Source organism: Octodon degus, unplaced genomic scaffold, assembly GCF_000260255.1.
Source record: "Octodon degus isolate 3935 unplaced genomic scaffold, OctDeg1.0 scaffold00185, whole genome shotgun sequence".
NCBI classification, from domain to species: Eukaryota; Metazoa; Chordata; class Mammalia; order Rodentia; family Octodontidae; genus Octodon; species Octodon degus.
The window spans coordinates 2,366,776-2,388,802 of record NW_004524761.1 but is presented as its reverse complement, the minus strand read 5'-3'; the positions used below and the strand labels follow the sequence as shown (position 1 = coordinate 2,388,802).

Here is a 22,027-nt window from a genome sequence, read left to right as displayed (position 1 = left end):
TCATGTGAGTTATAGGTTAGTGAGAATAAAGGTGGAGTTATTTTCCTGTTTAATTCCTAGGCCCCTGAACCCTGTGCTGTGACTCATGTCTCAGTCAGTGACCCTAGACTGAGGACCCTGGACTAGGAGCTAGTCCCTAGGGAACCATTCACACTGAGGAGTCAGGGCCCTGTTGCAGGGCCCTTTGCAGGGTCCACTGGTGTAGGACTCTGAGGTGAGGAGGCTGCTTCACCCCTGTGGTCTCTCCTCGGACACTGCCGGAAAGGAGAGTCCTGACAGTGTGAAAGTTAAGAGTGCACTGGTCTCTTGTGCTCTAAGAGAAGCTGCTACCCATCTTTCTGCTGGATCTGATTTATACTCTTATCAGAGATACAAATCTTATTTACCATATCATCTCTATACCTACTAGCCCTTTTTATTTGTTTCCTTTATTATTATTATTATTATTATTATTATTTTTTTTTTTTTTTTTTCAGAACCAGGGATTGAACTCAGGCCCTTGCGCTTGTCAGGGAAGCGCTTATTCAACTGAGCTATCTCCCCAGCCCCTAGCCCTTTTTATTTGTTTAAAAGAGATTCTTTGTTTTAAAGCATGGTCCATAACTCTTTACCTGTAGAAAAATGCAAACTTTTTTTTTTTAAAATAAAGGCTCTCACCCATTGAAAGGGGAAAGAGGAAGAAAGACCTTTTGAACCTCTACACCCATGAATCCTATCAAAAGATTTTCTTTTCAATTTTAATTTGAGGAAGGATTTTTAAAAGTGTTTGGTTATTTCTGTTGCATCTCCCTTCAGTGGAGGCAGAACAACGTGGAGAGATACTTAAAATACCCCCAGAGAATGTAAAGTAGAAGTCGGTAGGAACTTATCTTGAAGAAATAAGTGCAGGCCTGATTGAGCCATGAGGGTGCTTACATGAGGATGTGGATGACGTACAGGGTAAGACACTGGCCCAGACTCGGCTGAATCAGCAGGGGCTTGTCTGTGCAGTAAATCTACGAATCACTGAAACTGTAGTGGAAGTACGTCTTTTGACACTCGATATTTTCTTAATTATGTACACTAAAGGAGGAAATTATCTACTTCAAGCTCATTCTAGGACTGGCAGAGAGAAAGCTCATCCAGTTCTGTAGTTTGTACTGGTATTCTGGGCGATTCTATCTGGTGGCTTTTACTGTCTTTGATTTGATTTATCTGTTTGGCCTAACTATGGTTTCTAAATATTTTTTGTAGTGCATATTGTTAAGACAGTTTTTCAACCTGAGCTTAAGTATGGTTTTCATTTTAAAAGAAGAGAATGGGGAAGGAGTGCGTGGTTAAGGAAGAGAAGTGTAAGAACAAGGCAGACCTGAGTCCCGCACGCCTCTGCCCAGTGAGGTCCACTCATTGGTCTGTGCTGGGCTGCCTGTTCACCTCCGTCGTCAGCAACCAAAGCCAAGTCCAACATGTACGACTGCTGACAGAATCTGTGATAAATGCACACTGGTGGCTCAGGACAACCTTTTCTGATACAAAACCGGAAAGTACATGGAAAATGTCATAGCGAAAAGTATTACACTTGAGCTTGCTTTCCCAGCCTCTGCCTCTCTATCCCTTCCTGTCTCTGAAACAAGGATGAAAATGATATATTTGAACTTTGAGGAAAGTTTTCATTTGGCACAAAGAAATACAAATAGTGTAAGTTAAATACCATTTTAGAACAGATAGTTGGAAGAGGTGGTTTTTTTCTACTATAGTGTATTTATAAACACACGTATCTGTAGTAACTAGTGATGAACAGACATCTCACACTCTGGGATTCATCAGTAATTGCCCAGCAGTGGGAGCTAGGGTTGTGTAAAGTCCTAGGAAGGCATAAGGGTAGAAGAAAGAGAGTCACTGCAGCCCTTTCAAGCTGTTAGGCTGACAAATTTTCTACTGTAAAGTCCTATGCTTTCATACCACTTCTTTTTTATCCATTAGTTCCTCTTCTATATAAGTCTTATAGAAAATACTGGGGAGGGCGGGCCAGATAGCTCAGCGGATTAAAGTGCCTTCTTAGGCAGATGCAGGGACTGAGGTCCTGTCTGGTGTGCCATGCTGGCCCTGCCCCTGGGGCACACTGAGACAGACTGAGATGGCATGGTGGCATGCACCTGTTATCCCAGTGCTTAGGAGGTGAAAACAAGAAAATTACTGAGTCCAATCTGTGTAATGAGAACCTGTAGACCCTGTCCTAAATAAGAAAGAAAGAAAGAAAGAAAGAAAGAAAGAAAGAAAGAAAAAAGGACAGAACAGGACGAACGAACGAACTGGGGAATCATACCTTTCTTAAATTTTTTCAGAATTTCAGGAAGAAAATAATTTCAGGCATTGTTAATTATAATAAAAGAAAACTGAATAAGGAAATGCCTGGGAGTACTGGCTGAGGGGACAGTAGGGTAGGTCAAAGAGGTGGTTGAGCATAGAGTGCTGATAGAAAACTGTTTTAGGCCTTTCAGTGATGAAAAAAACCCAAAGCAGTCTGTTGGGCACGTGTCCCATAGGTTTGCCACCACTGCACTAGTGCATAGGCTGTGAGGTAGGGTCCATGTTAACGCATTTGCGTGAGTGGGCTGGCTGATGATATCAGAGGTAGCTGGGTGTTCAGTGGGATAAGCCTTAGGGGCTACCATAAACAGATGTACAAGCCTTCTATGTGCAGTGGGAATCTGTTGGAAGGTTTTAAAATAAGAAGTGATGTGAATTGATTTACACTTTAAGAAGTTCAGTTTAGGGGGCCTGCCCCTTAGCTCAGTTCTTTAAGTGGCTGCTTCAACAAAGCAGTCAGGCTCAGGTTGCTGTGGTTCGCTCCCCACAACTCAAGCCAGCCAAAAAAAAAAAAAAAAAAAAAAAAAAAAAAAAAAAAAAGAAGAAAAAGTTCAGTTTAGAGAATGGGCATCAGGTTAATATGATAGGAAGCAGAAGACCAGTGCTTCAGAGGTGTCAGATACAACGGACCGAGGGCTTACAGGAGAAAAAGCACTTCAAATCCATGGTCTGAATTGTCCCTCTTATAAATGGTACAGTGGTGCTTTAACCCGTGCATTGCAGTAATCAGAAGTGTGACTGTGGGTTAGTTTTGTTTCTTTGTTCTGACAATTAAAAGCAAACTCCTAGTCTAATTGCACAGTTCTTTGGATTCAATAAAGGTAGTCTTTTTGCTTAATAGAGAATATTTATATTGCAGATGAATAGACTTTCTCGTGTTTCAGTCTAACATTCTTAAAAATTATAAATGTCCTTACATGTTAGCATTTTCATTCTATATGTAAAATAGATTATAAAAAATATTTGTCCATTCTATCATGGATTTTCGTCATGTCATCTTTGGCTTTTAAAATTAAAAACTTGATTAAACATGACATCTTTAAAAGAATGTACTTTTCATCTTTTGAAAGTCTTCAGATGGCGCATCTGGCAAGGGAAGAGGGAAGTCTCTTCCCCCTCTGATGGCCGGGCTAACACGAGGGCTGAAGTGTGCAGCACATCCATGAAATCCTAGACAGCTGCACCAAATCCCACTCCTTTGCTAAGAGCTGAGCTGAGTGACAGCAGACTTTAATTAGAGCAGCTTTTGGAAGGACTGAGAAAATGAAAAATAAAATGAGCATGTGGTTGTGTCTGCCTGACTTGTGTTCTGACGTGCCTCTAATTAAATCATCCTTGTGTCTCTTTTCAGGGATCAATGAGCAAGGACTCTATCGAATTGTAGGGGTCAACTCCAGAGTGCAAAAGCTGCTGAGTGTTTTGATGGGTGAGTTTGGCTAGGACTCCGCCATGTCGGTCTCTGGGGGAGACCACTCTGAAAAGTCACCAGGTTCCTGAGTAGGGTTGGTGTCTGGGGCAGGAATCAGGGTATCCAAGAGCTCAGGCCCTGAATTCCATTGCCCTGTTAGCCAGTCATCATGGCTCCAGGAATTACTGGAAAAGGTTCTGAGTAAGACTGTACAAGATAAAAAATAGCAGATCACAGGCACCACACCCTCTGTGTGTCCATCCAAGTGGCACTCGATCACTCATGTAACCACCACACCCTATTCTGTCTTTAATAGCTCTTGAGTCCCTCTGTTCTCTTTGGGGGCAGGTATTTAGTGGTACACACCCAGCGCCCCAAAACAGGGCGCCATTCTGTCCTGTAGAGGACTTCAGAGGTCATGTTGCTTGTATGGAACTCCCAGATAAGATGGATAAGTACTGAGGAATTTTCTGATTCTCTTTGCTTCTAGATTATCAATCTAGACCTAGTCACTTGAGTAGGAGAACGGCCTTTGCCAGTGGCTGATACAAATATAAAATCACTATCTCCAAAAGTGCAGTATTTGAATAGAAAACCCATGAGTCCATGAGACAAATTTGCTTAGGCTGCAGATTTCCTGTATTTTTAGATATGAACACAGCCTGCCTCAGTGAGTCACATGGATCTAAATGGCAAACAGATCCGATTTCACAGACCAGTGGCTGTTACTCATTTTCATGTAGCACCAGCCTTGTCCTTGTAAAGTTAGACTATCACTTGGGGTTCTAGCTGTATCCTGGGCAAGGACTGTTCTTTTGTTAGTTATTTATAAGGAGTTTGGCCATCCCAGTTTCTGAAAATGGCTTTCATATGTGAAAAAGCCTCTTCTTTCACATGGGCCAAATGACTGGTCTCTTCCTTTGTTTTAAGAGAGTTGCTCACCCCTGTGGTCAGAACTCTATGACACCAGTAGTTATAGGGAAATCTGCCATTTAAAACTGTGACTGTGGCATGTTTTAGCACTATCTGTTTTTCAGTTCTGACCTGGGATATACTGTAGTTTTTAAAATTAAACAGTATTTTGAAATAATTGAAGATCACATGCAATTGTAAGAAATGATGAGAGGTCCTTTATACCCCATTTCTCAGTTTCCACTAATGATAACATCTTGAAAAACCATTTTAATATCAAAAACTAGGATGTTGACATTGATGTCTCAAGATTCAGAACATTTTCATTATCATAAGGATCCCTTGCATTGCCCTTCTGTGGCTATATCCACCAGTCTCATGCCCTGCTTGGTACCCCATCCCTAAGGCTGGCAACAAATAATCTGTTCATTCTCTAATTTTGTCATTTCAGGTTTGTTATTTAAGTGGAACCATACAAGCCTTTTGGGATTGGTTTTATCAGTCAGCACAATTCTTTCAAGAGTTATTCATCTTATTTCATTTAATCATGATTTATCTATATATACTTTTTTTTTTTTTACTGCTAAGTAGTATTCTGTGGTACAGATATACCAAAGTTTGTTTTTATTTCCACACAGGTTTCTGTGTGATTGTATGTGAAAATATGTTGGTCATCTTTTCATTGTTGTGACAAAATTCCTGGGAAAGTCGACCTGACACACAAAAGGTTTATTTGGGTTCAGTTGGTGGGCTGGTTCCTCTTTTGTGGGCTTGAGGTGTAGCAGAACATAGTAGAAGGACAGAGTGGAGCAGCTATCCTTATGACAGCCAAGAAGCTGAGAGAGAGAGAGACAGATAGACAGACAGATACACAGACAAGACAGAGAGAGACAGACAAAGAACCAGAGAAGGAGGAGCAGGTACCAGATGCTCATGCCTTTGTGAGCTGCTCCTTTTAAATAGGCCCCGCCCCCTAATCACCAGTGTGGCTATGATGTATGAGTGGATTGCTCTGTGGTGGATGAGATTAGCATCCTTGTGCTTGGATCACTTCTCCAGAGCCCCACCTTTGTACTCTGCTGGATTTGGGAGCAGACCTTCAACACAGTGGGTCTTGTGAGAAACAGTTTAGATTCAGACCATAACAATATACATTTGTTCTTGTAGGATATGGCTGATTTTTGAGAAATTCCAGTGAGAGAAAGAATTTAAAGTATAGTGGGTCAAGGATGTAGCCTGCTGGTATCATGCCTAGCATGTGCAAACTGCTGGGTTCAATTCCCAGTACTGTAAAAAAAGAAGAAAAAGTCTACATGCATTGCAAGCTGGGGATGTAGCTCAATGGTAGAGCACTTGGCCAGCGTATCCTGAAGTCCTGGGTTCCATTTCCACCAAAAAAAAAAAAAAAAAAAGAAAGTAATAGATTGTCAACCTTCTTTTATTTCTGACCATGGTTTCAGAGATTTATGAGGTATCTGCTCTCTGGGACAGGTTGTCAGGTGCTAGAGATTCAGAGCTTGTATTTCTCTGCAGAATTCTGCGAGAGTGAGATGTTCATGGTTCTGAAAGCTGTGGTGTAAAAGTATGTTCGCACTTCAGAAAAGATAGGTCTGGAAGATTGACTACAGGAGAAAGTGGAAGAACAAATCGGATTCAGAGCATATTATTAGCAGTTAGTATGGGAGGAAACAGTCAGGGTATATCATGGCTAAAGCAGAAGGCATGAGTTCCCTGATGGTTATTATTTTAATATGTGAAAAACTACTTGAGGCTGGAAAAAGAAAACCAAAACTGAAAATTTAAGATGGTCTCTTGTTAAAGAACCTGCGCTAAGGAGTTTGGATTTTGTTTTGTTTTTCTGAAGGAAGTAAGGTGTAGGGCACATGGAACCCTGAGGGCTAAGAAAGATTATTAAGGGGATGATGATGGACAAATGCTCTCCTAAAATAATGGCTGCTGATGGAAGAGAAGTGTGCCTGACACACACGGGCTGGGCTCGGATTCCAGCTGCAGGAGGATAACCCTGCAGCAGTGTGGAGCGTGTATTATGTGTTTGGCACAGGAAGACACAGAAGAAGAAGAGTTGCAATGAATTAGGGAGAGAATACCCTTTCAAGGGCTTAACCAAATAGCTAATCTGAGGTCAGGCAAAGAGCACAGGCTCAAAATGATGGTAGAAAAAAAATCAACAAGACTTTGTAGCTAACCAAATGTGGGGAGCGGAAGGGGCAGAGAGGTTTCAGAGATGACAGATGCTTATGTAAGGTGACACTAGTGAAAAGAAATGTGACATTTTAGACTACATTGCTAATCTAAAAAAGAACCACCTTACTTCTGTTGTGCTGAGCAAAAGAGAGATTTTGAAAGGAGCTTGTTTTTATCACTTTGCTCTGTGGCCCTCAAACAGGATATTTTTTTCCCTCTGCTTCAGTTTTTCTAGGGTAGAGAAAATAATCTGTGAAAGGTCATGAAAAAGCAATACCTATTGGTTGAAAGTCACAAGGCGAACTACCTCTGCTGGGAGATATTAGAGACAGATTTGGATTCAAACTGAGATCCAGCCAGAGCGGTGAGATGACCAGAGTGCAGGATTGGACCTGAGTTTGAGACTGGTAGCTAGGATTCTCCCTACTATTTAAGTTTGAGTCTTGCATTTGAGGTTCTGTCTAATGTGTTGAGCCAGAGCCTCACACCCAGATCTGTCTCCTTTCTCTTTCAGGAATATCCTAATACCTTTATCAGTTAGCTTGGTATTGATTTGGGTTACCCAAAAGTATAAAATAAATGTGGGCATCCTACTGCAAAATCTTTCCTTGAGTTGCCTGGGTTCAATGAGGACCTCTCATCATTCTTCTTTTATTGCATATCCTTCAAATGCCCCGCTATGTGTTAGACATTGTTCAAGAGTTGGTTTATTTGGCGGAGGCTCTCAAAAGTAGAATTCTACATTGTGATTATTGAAAGTGTGGCTTAGAATGAAAATGAGACTAATTTTGATCATGAGTTTATTTTTTATATTCTTAATACACTGTGAGACTTACACTGGAAGAAGAATATGACAGTCTGTGCTTTGAGACTGTTTTACTGAATACTCCTGTGGAAGGATTGTAGAACCTTCATAGCAAACACAGTCATGCTGCACTTCATTCCAATGTCAGACCAAGAGATAGCCACCATCTCTTCCTCCTAGCAGCAGAGGCCGTTAGTCTTTGGGTGGTGAAAGGACTCGGGAAGACTTGCAGATTCCTCCAAATAGAATCCTTTCTCTTTATGTATTGTTTCTTCCACTTTGAATATTAAGTAATGATAAATATTTCCAAATCTATCCCATTTTTAAATATATGTCAGCTATAAACATGCCTGTTCAGTGCATGCTTGCCGCTCTTCCTGTCTTACTCCATTTTAAAAAAAATCTTTTCTTTTTGGAAACAGGATTTTGCTTTACAGTTCAGGCTGGCTTTGAACTCACTTTCTAGCCCAGGCTGGCCTTGAACTTACAAAGGTCCTCCTGCCTAGATGCTGGGATTACAGGCATGCACCATCACACTCAGTGACTCCATATATTTTAAATAATTACTTTCCTGATTAAAAGTTTCAAGATCATTGTAGAAAATGTGCAGATGTGTGAAAACTAGAAAGAAGAAAATAAAAATTTACAAACCAGAGATAAGCTTTATTTGTTGTTTTATTATATTGCATCAGATCACTTTGCCATATCTTTTTAAAATACTGTATAGCATAAGATTGTAATTACTAATTTTCACATACTATATTAATACACTCACAAAATTAGGCTCATACTGTGCATATAAGGGATGATAAAAATATATGGTATATGTATAAATAATAATTTATTACAGTAAAAAGATACATAACCATTAATATCCTTCAAAGTACTCCACCTCACTTTGAACACACTCATTTCAGCCTTTTTGAAGCAGATCTGAAAATCCTTTTCAATGAGTATGAGGTGTCATCAAAAATATGGCGATTGCTGACAAGTCCTATCCAGTGAAGATGAAGGCTTGTAAAAATGCCCCATTCAGACCGGCCAAATAGTTCAGCGGATTAAAGTGCCTGCTTAGGCAGACACAGTGGCCAGGGTTTGATCCCGGGCACGCTGTGCCAGCCCCACCCCTGTGGTGCACTGAGACAGCCAATGAGACTGGGTGCAGTGGTGCACGCCTGTAATCCCAGTGCTTGGGGGGCTAAAAACAGGATGACTACTATGAGGCCAATCTACATAGTGAGACCTTATAGACCCTTACTAATATGTATATATGTATGTATAACACCTCATTCAATATGTACATAAGGATATCACTTTTATAAGAATTTAAGTAACATGAAAACAGATAGTGTTATATTAATGTGTTACATTAGTGAAGCCGGTAACATAAAAAGGTATGATAGAAAAATATGATTAACAAAGTTTTACTTACAGTACAAAGGACATTGCCATCAAAATAGTTGCCCTGGCTTCATCCACACTTTGCCGTTGCGCTTGCCACTTGTGCATGCCGTTAGCTGCTCTCACCTGGCTGCCTGGATGTTCTGAATCAGTTTAAAATGTTAACCTTTCATGGTCATGTTGACTTTGAGAAACAGCCAAAATTGCATAGTGCTGAATCTAGTAAAGAAGGTGGATGAGGACACTATATTTATATTTGATAGATATTGCCATAAACATTTGGTCAATGACAAACATTTGGTAATCAAAAACATGGTGAATGTCTAAATTAAATAATGTATTACAGTAAAGGACACATTGCTACTAATCTCCTTCAAGATATTTATTTTCTCAATCCCTGTTCCATGTTATGCCTAAGATGTTTGATATTCAGACAGATAATGAGGTTACACTTAACAGCCTAGGTTGTATGGTAATAACAATAAGCTTGTCTTCTGGATGGTTAACAACCTAAGTTTGCAGACCAAAATTAGAGAAAAAGGAGGGCTGCAAGGAAAGCCGACATTTTGGCCCTAGCCTTCCAAGGTCACTTAAGACTCAGGACATATGAGAACTTCTACTGTAACGTCACATAACTCGGTCGTGTCCCAAATTTTCTGATCAAGGAGATTATGGGGCCAAAGAGGAAAGTGATCAATGATGTAGAGTGTGCCTAAGGAGAGTCACATGGAGAGAAAAGGCATTCGGGCTTTCACAGAGAGCTCATTGGCCAAGCAATGGCCGTAACTCATCCACATGGCTGACACTGACAAACAATCTGAGGTACAGGATCTCAGGATAAATCCTGAGGGGATTTCACTGACCTTCTCAGACCCAAAAGCTACAACTCTTGTTGCATAGGTCCTGCTTTACCTTGGTCTTAGCCACCCAGCAGAAAAGTACATAAATGAAATATAAGAAGTAAAGCCATGCTGTTATGTTGAGCTGTAGGGGACTCAGGTCAACAATTTCTGACATTGCCAGTGAAGCAGAAGACCCAATACTATTATGGACTACTGGACTCTTTTAGATTATTTTGCTGAGTTAACACACCTATAATATTCAAATAATGGAACTTAACAAAAAAAGGGTATACAGATGAATGTCCATTTTGTATCTGTGTATTCAAAGTGACTAGGATAGATATATAGTTACATTCTCTTAATGAATAGAGGGGTTTGTTCTAATGGTGTTTGTAGATAGGATATCATGTCCACATCTTGTACAGCAATTAAACACTGGGAGGAATGTATGCAATGTGTTAATTATTGAAACTGTCTTACCAATTTGATTTAAAACTGTCTCATTGCTATTTATTTATCAATAAAATTATGGGGAAAAAGATATTTATTTTCTCATTTTTTATTTTTACTTATTTTATTTTTTAATTTTTATTGAGAAAGAAGTAGCAATGAGACAGTTTCAGAACAGTAGGACAGTTACAATAACTAATACATTGCATATTGTTGTCTTTGTAGTAGTTATTTGTAGTATAAGATGCAAACATGATATCGTGCCTAGACACTATTAGTTCAAAACCTTCTTCTCATTGAACTAAGAAAAAGTAGCTGTATATCTACACTATTTTGGATAGATAGATAGATAGATAGATAGATAGATAGATAGATTGATTTTCACTACAAAATGGCCCTTCATTTGTACCCCCCTTTTTTGTTTACTTTTGTCAGAGATGGGTGCTCCATTGCCGTTCATATATCATAGGTGCATGATACTTAAATACATACCTTTTTTTTTTTTTTTTTCTTTTGGCCTGCTCAGCCCACTATGAGGGTAGTGCTGGCATGGCATTTGGTGCCAGGGATCAAACTGCAGTCCCCTGTGCCTGCTTAAGCTTGCCTAAGTAGGCACTTTAGACAGCCAACCTATCTCGCTGGCCTCCAAATTTTTTTTTTTTTTTTTTTTTCTTCCACAACCAGGGATTGAACTCAGATCCTTGTGCTTGCCGGGCAAGCACTGATTGTACTGAGCTATCTCCGTGGCCCACTTCAAACATACTTATCCCATCCTGCTTGGCCATATGTTTTGTTTTGTTTTGTGGCCAGCTCAGCCCAAGCTGAGGGTGTGGCTGGCATGGCATGTGGTGCTGGGGATCAAACTGTGGTCCCTCTGCTTTTCTAAACTTGCCTAAGCAGGCACTCCAGACCACTGAGCTATCTCGCCAGCCTGGCCATATGTCTTTTAGGGTAATGAGTTTTGTTTTTTTTTTTTTAATTTAAACATTCGTTGTATCTTTCAGCTACTCCTTTTAGAACTGTCTTAGAGCCTTTTAATCAGCCCCTATTCTTGGATACATAAGCTGATTGCAGTTCTTCATTGTTTTATAAAGCATTCACAGGAATATCTTCATGGGTCAGGATAGCAGAAGTTAACAGCATGCATTTTGGAGTTAGACAATTGTGATTCCACTATTTATTCATTTGATATTACACGAATGATTTAAATCAATCTAGTCTTCCTTTTCCTTATGTGTAAAAATAGTCCCTGCCCCCAAAATGATGTGAGGATGCAAAGATGCGTGTGGAGCCCACAGCTAGAGCCTCCACATGTTTCTTTCATAAATTTACTGCCTTAATCTTTTTTATTTTTATATGCATCTTTACTTATTTCCTTAGGGTGTTTTTCAGATGCTAAGTTGCTAGATCAGAATATGTGGATGGTTTCAAGGCTCTTCACTGGTAGTCCCATGTTTGCTGTGAGCAAAGTCTGAGAGTCCTGTACCTTCACAGACTTGTCCTGCTCTATAGTATTTTTGCATATAAATTTTAAACACTTAAAATGTATTTCCTTTTTATTTAAATTTTGTATTTCTGTAATTTGGGGTGACGTTGAACATTTTTCAAATGTTTATTGCCAACTTACGTTGCTTTTGTGACTTGCTTGCTTATATTTTTAGTCCAGTTTTCTATTTTCATCTTTTGATTATAAGTGCTTTTCAGATCTGGAAATCATGTTAACAGTTTCTTATTCAGATTGTTATTGTCTTGAATTTTTTTGCTGCTTTTGTTTTTTTGTGGTATTTTTCTGTAATTTATTTATTTATTTTTTAAGGGAAGGATCTACAGGGTGTTCAGGGTCTCACTACTAGATCAGACTCATAGTGATTCTCCTGTTTACAGCCTCCCAAGTGCTGGGATTACAGGTGCATGCTACCACACCCAGTCTCAATCTCCATCTCAGTGAGCCTTGGGGGTAGGACCAGCACAGCAGGTCAGTGGATCGAACACCTGGCCCCTGCGCCTGCTTGCAGGCACTTTAATCTGCTGAGCTGTTTGGCTGGCCCAATGTCCTGCTCTTTTAAAAATTTTTCTTGAGACCAGTCTTTTGATTTTTTTTTTTTTTAAATGTATTTGGTATAGGATCTCACTGTGCAGCACTGGCTTGGTGCACCCACGGTGGGGCCGACACTACATGTGGTACCTAGGATTGAACCCAGGCCCTTTTGCTTGCCTAGGCAGGCACTTAGACCACTGAGCTATCTCTGTGGCTCCCAAATTTGACAGGCTTCTTTTTTAAAAAATGTATTTATTTGATACAGGGTCTCACTAAGCAGCTTGGACTCATAGTGATCCTCCTGTCTCAGCCTCCCCAGTGCTGGGATTACAGGCGTGTGCCACCATGCCTGGTTTCAGTGGCTGGCATGGCATGGCATGGGGTAACAGGGATTAAACCCAGGTCCTTGTGCTTACCAGGCAGGTGCTTAGATAGCCAAACTGTCTCTCCAGTCCTTGATCTTTTACTAGATGAAATATGTTTTAAAAGACTGTCCTTTACAAGATTATAAAATCCTTTTTTAAAATTTAAGATCCATTGGAAAATAATCATGCAAATTAAAACTCCCCTATTCCTCATATACATACGTAACTGATAGCTGTGTGTTAAATCTTTTCCTTTTCTGTTACTTGTAAGTATCCCATAATCCTTGTTTTTTGTTACATGTTTCCATTCCTTGTGTGAAGTTGGCACATTATATAACACATCTCAATTCCTTTTTCATTCCCTTCCACTCTGTCTCTTGATTCTCTTCCCATTTGAGCAAGATCTATGTCCCTACCTCCTATTAACTTCTATTTTGCCCTTTAGTTATAATTTGCATTTCTTACGTGACGAGTACAATATTTAAGCTTCTGTGTCTGATTTATTTCACTTGATATGATTTCAAAGTGCATCCATTCTTTAATACCTATTGAAAGAGTTTCAAGCATATTTAAAAAAAATTTTTTTTGTATTTAGGACAGGGTGTACAGAGTGTACAGGGTCTCACTGAGTAGATTGCACTCATAGTGATCCTCCTGTTTATAGCCTCCCAAGTGCTGGGATTCCAGGTGCGTGCCACCATCCCATCTCAATCGCCATTTTAGCATCCCTCGGTGGTGGGACCTACATGGCAGACCTAGGGATCAAACTCCCAGCCCCTGCATCTGCCTAAGCAGACACTTTAATCCACTGAGCTATTTGACTGGCCCTTCAAGCATATTTTTCTAAAAAGAAAAAAATTTCTTTTAAAAACATGATATTTATGTTTTATCTTTTTAATGTTTTTTTTTTCCTGATTCTTTTCATTCTTCCAGAAATTGGTAAATTTGTTCCTGACATACACATCAGTCATTTAAATACCTGTGCATTGCTTACTCCCTTATCATCATCATTATCATATCTGTTCATAAGTTTGTAATTGAATTTTTTACTAACTTAGGATTTTTATTTTTACTTTTCAGCTATCACTTTTATTATTTTAGTCTGTTTCTTATTTTCTTTGATGGCTTATTTCACTGAATCTATATTTTCTGAATTTTATGTCTATGACAGAGTAGGTGCTTTCTGAATTGCTTTTCAGACTGTGTATTTTATGCCAAGAAATATTGTACAGACTCTTTTCTTTTGTATATAGTCAAACCTGAGCTCGGAGAAGTTTATAAATTTTTGCTGTTAAATTTACTCTGCATAGATTCTTCTTGTTTCCTTAATCCTGTTTAGAATCAGCTTCTTACATGAAATTGGAGGGTTGTTATATATGATTCTGGCTGATTTTGTTGCATTTGTAAATCTTTCATTTGGAATGGACCAATGATCCTGTATAGATATCTTTTGGTTCTACTGTTTTGTTTTTGGTTCTGGGAGAAGTATTTATTCCCGTTAACCTGAAGCTATGGTTGTTCCCCTGTCACTCTCATAGTTATTCTGAATTCACTTTCTTTGATATGCGGGCATACCCCACTGCTGTTCCCCAGTCAGAGTTCACTGCCAGCATTATAATTTCAGGGCCTCAATAGCTGCATTCGAAAGTCCTTGCCATTAGGTGTGTGTGCTCAGGCATAGGGGGAGTCTGTAGGGAGTTGGGGGGTACATGGCCTTCTTCCCCAGGGGGGCCTGGGCCACACTTGAGAGTGGACGAAGCATTTCCACCTATCACAGTGCTCCTCTGAAATCTTTTTCCTCTGGCCTTCATCTGAGAGTTGCTTGGTGGACGTTCTTCAGGTGACATTAGAATGCTGACTGAAGCACCCAATTTTCCACGCTGTTTCTCTGTTGTGATGAACAAATGCAAATTCTGTATTATTATTTTTTTCATGCTGTAATTTATTCCTTTTTACAATATTTAAAGCCAAGTTAGTGCTATAGAAAATATGAGCAAGATATTAAATAACAATGCTTGATATCACCAAATTACAGCAGCGTGCCTCACCCCCTTCTCTGCAGCCCTGTACCGTCTATCCTTCCTTACCCCTTGAAATCTGGAATATCCGCATTCCTGTTTTTTCATATGCCTCTCATCGCCCATACCTCCCCATGGAGTACCATAAATAAAAGGAATCAAGGACTTCTTTCTGCTGAGATCTAAAGATAACAGATATTCTTTATGATGACTTCTGAGATGTAAACTTATGCATAGTAAGGAGTTGAGACAGCCCCAGATTTTGAAGTCTGTAGCCAAGTAGGAACAGAGAAGCTAGCAATAGCTTTCATTTTTACCTATCAGTAAAAGGAGCAGATATGATGACAGAATGAAGAGGCTACTTAGATGAAAGATTGGTCATTTTGAGAACCTTGGAGGTGGCTGCCTATCACAATCCTTGTTAGGTTTTTTGACAGCAGCATGGCAGAGAAGCAAAAATAAAGGGGGAACCTTTATTAACTCTGAAGACATGGAGAAGATCCAGGGCAGGGATTTGGGGAGACCCTCTGACTTGAGACAGGGAGGATGAGACTTTCTAGACTTAGGCAGTGGGCGGAGTTTGTGGGGGAAGCTCAGGACACACAAGGAGCTGACTGGGGCTCCCTTGTGTGTGTGCAGGAAAGAAAGTTGTATTCAAGACTGGAGTGGGGAAGGAGGAGGAAGTGGCCATTGGGAAGACAAGCTATTGTTTTAGGGATTCAGCCATGTTGAGTCAGGGCTAGGGTAATATAGCAGTTTATACTTGTGCCGGAACCTATCAGTCCTAAGTTCCAGAGAAGAGAAAGAGCTGCATCTTCCTTTCTGTTCCTGCCATGTCACCAGCTTTACTCCTCAGGATGCTGCAAGTAAGGTCTTAAGAAGGAGCCTCCAGACAGTGAGAGGTTTTGGCTCTGAGAACAGAAGTGGCTGTGGGTACCTAGGATTCATAGGCCCTAGACAGGAGAAATGACTAAGGTTTTTAAGGTGTTGTGACTTTAATAGTCAGAAAATAATTCTAGTAAACAAATTTGCTTTTCAACTTGCAAAATGTTAAGTCTGGTCTTAAAAGGATTACATGTGGTATAAATGAAGCTTCATCAACACTGAGAATAGTAGACTTGATACAAAATGTCATGGACATGGAAAACATGAATCGCTTGTGAAGATTTTTAGCAAAAGACAGTTTACAGAAAATAAAAGCTTTTGGATACAGGAAAATAAGATGGCATGGTACTTTCTAAAGATAAACATAGGTTAAGTTTTGTCCAACTGTACTGTGGATTTCTGCTAGTCTATGGAAAGGAGCAGTTGGTACTTAATTTGTTTTGTCTCCTTTTTTTCAATTCTTTGACCTTTTGTTTTCTTAATTTCTTATACATTTTTTCTTCCAATTTTGTTGCATATATCTGGTAATATGAAGAGCTAATTTGAAGACAATACCATGCACTACAACAAATACTGTGAAATTCATATTATTTGGTTTAGTGAAATTCTGTATCATTTGTAATTTTTCTGTTTTAATACTATTTTGTAGTTTTTTAAAATCAGAATTAAAAATAACAGATTAAGGGAATAAAAATAAGAGCTAGAAATAGGATATAGCCACTTAATCTTTGATAAAAGTGTCAGGGTAGTTCACTAGGGGAAGAATAATCTTTTAAACAAATGGTATTGATACAGTTGAATATCATATGAGGAAAAAGTGAAATTTATTATCTGATAAAGTATACAGAAATTAACTTGAAATGGTTTGCATTCCTAAACATAAGAAGCAGCAGTATAAAATTTCTAGAAGAAAACAGAAAAAAAACTGTGACCTTGGTTTAGAAATTATTTTTTACAACACAAAAACAGGAACAAAGAATAAAAAATAGAATTCATTCAAATTAAAAACTTGCATTTAAGAGATATTGTTAGAAAAGATGAGCTACAGATCAAAATAAAATACTGTGTTTATAAAACATAAGATATATAATAAATGATTTGTATCCAGAACATATTTTAAAGACTCTTATAAATCTGTAACACAATCAACCCAATTTTTAAAATAAAGATTTGATAAAACAATTCACTAAAGGAAATATACAGGGCCGGCCAGTTGGCTCAGCAGACTAAAGCACCTGCTTAGGCAGAGCGCAGAGGTCGGGCTTCAATCCCCAGCATGCTGTGCTGGCCCCGCCCCCAGGGTGCGCTGAGATGGAGAATGGCACTGGACGTGGTGGCACAAGCCTGTAATCCCAGCACTTGGGAGTCTGGTCTGCATAGTGAGACCCTGTAGACCCTGTCCTAAATACATATAATAAATAAATTAATACGTAAAGGAAATCCATAAATGGCCAAAAAATACATGAAAAGATGACCAGCACCATTAAGGTGGTTAAGTTTGAAAAAAAAAGCTGTATCACTCCATACCTAGAAGCAGCTGAACTTCAAAAGGCTCACTGTATCGTGTGTTGGAGAGGATATAAAGCAGCGAGCGCTCTAGCATGTGGTAGTGGAAATGCAGAACAGCCCAAACACTTGAGAGGACAACTGGGACATTTCCTCTCATGTTAAATATACCTGCCATATGACCTACTCCTAAGGGATTTTACTTAGTCCCATTCATAGCTACAGTATTTACCCAAGAGATGAAAATGTGGTCCATGCAAAGCCTGATGTTCAAATATTTATAGTAGCTTTATAACAGCCACACTGGAAACAACCCAGATGTCCATCAACCAGTGAATGGATAAACAAATTATGGCATATCTATAACATTGAATGCTACTCAGTAATAAAAGGATTACACTGCTCTACATGTAACAACATGGGTGGATTTCGAAAGTATTGTGTTACGTGAAAATGATTGCCGGGGCGGAGGTGGAAGGAGACAGCGAAGCAAAATGTAGCAGAGGGGAATTTTGGGGAGGGTCATGAAATTCCTTGATACTACTGGTAGTTGCTTGACTATACATATTTGTCGAAAAATCATAGAACTGCACACTCCCGAAGGAGTAAGTGAAAGTTAGTAACCTTCACTTTAAAAACATTCACATACAAGAGAGAATTTGGAACATCTTCATTAAAAATAGGAATTATACAATGAGAAAACTTTTTTAAGCCCCTTAAATTTGCTTATATCTGCACATTGCTGTCAAAGACATAGGAAGGAATCGTTTAAACTTAGTGTCAGAACAGTGCTTGAGTGATGTCTTTCAAAATAAAAAATGCACAAATTTTTGATTCGGAAATTTCACTTTCTGGGCTTTTTTCTATAGGTAAGACATATGCAAGTAAATAGTAATTTATATCATTTATCATAATAAAAACTGGGTAAAGACCTTAATATCCATTGAAAGGTGGTTTCAAATTAAATGTGGTACATTTATACAGTGAAGTACTGTGAAATGGATATTTTTGTGTGCCAATATAGAAGAGTTTGAAAGAGATTGTCAAATGAAAATAACTGCACAGAGTGACATGCAGTGTGCTCCCATTTGTGGGTTTGTTTTGTTTCAGTCCTGGAGATTAAATGCAGAGCCTTGCACATGCTAGGATATTTGCATTTTTTTTAAAAAAGTATATGTATATGTGCACATTTGTATGCAAATATATGCATACTGTTAGATTGGATGTGTCACACACACATACACACAAAAAAAGCTTAATAGTTGCCTGTACCATAGAAAAGATTTATCCTTTTATGTATCTATTTTTAATTGAACTTTTTTTTACTGTGTATATGTTAATCCTCTCAATTAAAGAGAAAAGTATTTCATTTGCTTGCTTTGTAGTGGATCATTAGGAAATGTAGGGGTCCGTGGAGTTCTGAATGTCTTCCACTGTCTATCAGCAGTACAGAGGTAGATTACATAGTTCTTGGCTCTGGTCTGGTTTGATCTCCCTGACACAACTCCCTTGTCATCCCTGCTTCCAGCCTTTTCATTTTCTTAGCGTCTCTTAACTTTCTGAATTCACGTGGTAAGTGGTGGGAGAGGTGATAGACTCAGTGTGCTTTACCTGCTTGGTACCTTTTTGTACACTGGGATGCTCCAGTAAATTATGTTTCTTTTCTTTCCTTTTTTTTTTTTTTTTTTTTTTTAATTAAGATCTAGAATGGTCGAGGGAGAAAGTAGGGAAAAATGTGCTGAGTTCTGTACATGGGCAGCTGACATCTCAGCTATACTGAGGGACCGCTCGGCAGCATGTGTAGGTGAAGCGAGCCTCAGGAGGGCAGTGCAGAAATTGACGGCACCCTTGGTAAGGGGGTAGCTTGGGAGGCTGCATTCAATTTGGTTTAGATATTAGACGAATTAAAACGAACATGTTCAAGTTCTGAGTCTTGCCTCATCAGTGCTATAAAAAGCCCTTGAGCCGAACTGTAATTTGACTCTCCTCCCTGAGATGTTATGCAATATTCCTATGGTTACAGAGTAATAAGTAGAAGCTAATCATTAGTTTGCTAAATGTGGTTCGTGGACTAGTTCACAACTCCCAGACTTGCCAGCTGGTGCTAGTTTAGCTTCATGTTCACTCTTCTTGGTTAGAAAGTGGATTGTTCCTCAGAAAAAATGTACAGTAACGTTTGTCTTGGGTCCAGGAACCTTGCAGTGGTTTCATGGCAGCTTTCCATGAGTCTCAGGGATGGAAAAGGAAAAGGGTCATTCTAAATAAACATTTTGGATATATGTGCTTCTGCTGAGAGAAATTATTCAGGGAGTGTAAGGTGACAAAGAAATTAAAGCTGTAGACCTTTCAGTTATAAGAAAAGTCATATTTCTGAGTTTTTTAGAAACTTTCTGCAGTAGAAATCTGTAGAACTTACTCTTCTGTGGTTCCAGAAATAAAATCATGCTCTTTAAGGCTCTCCCTTGTTTGCTTCATATGACAAGAAAGATTTTGTCATTGCCCAAGGTCTCCTGTGAATATCACACAGGTCCTCTGGCTGTTGCAGCTGTGCATACTATGCTCATTTCTGCCTCCTGAACAAAGAAATGCCGAGGGAAGGTGCTGCGAGTGGTAGGGACACACTGGGTTTCTGCCTTTTACTGGGGATTAAAGGTTTAGCCCTGAGTCTTCACTGACCTTGAAAGGCTATGGTCCAAATGTTGGCTGTCCTTACAGCCCTTCTATTTCTCTTAATTTTTGGTCTGCAAACTTAAGCCATTCATGAATATTTGACCTGTTCGTGTTATGATAAAAGTGAGTCCCCTGTCCACCCCCCACCCCAGGAAATAGAAGCTCTACTGTGGCCACCTGTGACTCATTGTTCTTTCTTGTGGAAAGGCAGTTGAGCCAGTCGGACGAAGCTCTTTTCAGTTGATGTCAATTCTTGGGGACTGCCCAAAAAGAGACATTCCAATGGCTACCTCTCTTTACTTGCTATATCAGTTAGATATCTTTGGATTATTAAAAAAAAAAAACATAAAAACTGACCAAACTTAGCTAATGGAGAAAAAGAGGAATTTCTTGGCTTACATAGTTTACAAGGTATATAGTTCGATACAAGAGCTGACGCCATGTCCTCAAGACCCACTGTTTCAGTTTCCCTTTCTCTGGCCTTGTTTGGCTTTCTCTCAGGCTCTGCAGTTACATAATCTTTCAGGTGAAAATCCAGCAAAGAAGCTCTTGCCTCATGGGAAAGTCCTGATGCTCCCCATGACTGACTGGCTTAGACCTTGGGCCATCCCTGAACCAGCACAGCAGAAAGTGGTTTGCATCTGGGGGCTGTCCCAAATCTTGGTCCCTGTCCCTGGAAGGAGTAAGAAAATGAGTGCTCCTCAGCTGGAAGCAAGACGCTACTCAAAAAACAGGAGATGAGGGGCCACCCTGGGTCAGGGTAAGGAAGCTGGATTCTCCCCTTGATGCCTGATGGACTCCCCTCCCCTCCCCTCCCAGCAGTTTGTACGTGACCTGGGCCACCAACACAGTCGACAGTATGAGACTCTGCTCATGGGAAGCAGTCCACACTCCCAAGCCTCTTCCTCTCTCCTTCCTGTGTGCTGCTCACGAGTACTACAAGAACTTCTTTTCTTTGACAGCCCCATTTGTTTGAAATTCCACCCAGGAGGAGACTAAAGTGGAAATTATCAGGAGCCAACATAACTGGGGTTGTGCTCACTGCACATCTGATCTTAATGTGATTTTTAAAATATATGAAAGCAATGGAATCAAGTCATGCACAGTTTAGAAAATTCAAAAACCACAATTTCACCACTTTAACCCAACCACTGTTTTAATTTTAGAGTATTTCCTTTCAACCCTCGTTCATATGGGTTTCTCACATATCTTTGTTTCTACTTGACATTACATAATACATTTTCCATATTGCTGTACAGTCATCAGTATCATGTAAGTGGCAACATAATATTCTACTAGGAAGACAAACTGTAAATCACTTAACCATTCTTTTAGGAGCTGGCATTTTGGGTTGTCTAACTTGGTGTTTTTCCACTGTTATAAAGTATCTGCAGAACATTTCTAGGATTAGTATCTTTTCTCATGCCTTTCTTATTTCCTGGGGAGAGATTGTGAGAAATAGGATTTCTGGTTCAGAGCATATAAACATTTTTAAGACTCTTGATGATGCATATTGCCAGATTCTTTTCAAAACTGTTGGATTTATGTCTGCTGCCTCCAGCAATATATGGGAGAATCCATTTCACTGCATTCTAGTGCCCAGTGCTAGACATTTGGGCTTTTAGGTATTTCCTTGATATATTAAGCAAAAACTGTGTGTCATTTTTGTTTTAATTTTTATTTTTCAGTTACTAACAAGGTTGAATACTTTCGCATGTGCTTGTTTAATAGCTGTATTTATTTTCTGCTTTATGCATTGTTTTTTCTTTATTTTAGACCCCAAAATGGCTTCAGAGACAGAAACAGATATCTGTGCCGAATGGGAGATAAAGACCATCACGAGTGCTTTGAAGACCTACCTAAGGTACGGACTCTGCTTGTGCAGAGCACGTGCCAGCTACTTATCATGCAGCCAGGAAGACAGCAGTTTTATTTTCAACCTCCAGAGAGTGGTTGGTGGGTGTTTGAAATGTGGAAACAGCTTCTGTGGAGGTGCATTTACTTCAGGTGGTCAAACTGATTGTCAGTCCTCCACAGTTGAGGATTGCCATTGTGGGATGGTGCCAAGAGTGATTTATGAAGCTTTGATTTTAATGAGAAGTACTGAGGTAAATAGCTTGGAACAAAAAAAAAAATATATGGTCTGCCCTGAAAAAATCTATTAAGAAAAGAA

General features: G+C 39.4%; 1 protein-coding gene across 5 annotated transcripts in view; it reads left to right on the top strand.

Annotated features, from left to right (window-relative positions):
• Arhgap26 (Rho GTPase activating protein 26) overlaps positions 1-22,027 on the top strand; it is a 466,344-nt gene that overhangs the window by 285,439 nt on the left and 158,878 nt on the right. For all 5 annotated transcript variants that reach the window (XM_023704062.1, XM_023704060.1, XM_023704061.1 and 2 more), the window contains exons 14-15: positions 3,701-3,775; positions 21,631-21,718. In XM_023704062.1, coding sequence (XP_023559830.1) covers positions 3,701-3,775; positions 21,631-21,718 — 163 coding nt within the window. The remainder of the gene's footprint in view (positions 1-3,700; positions 3,776-21,630; positions 21,719-22,027) is intronic.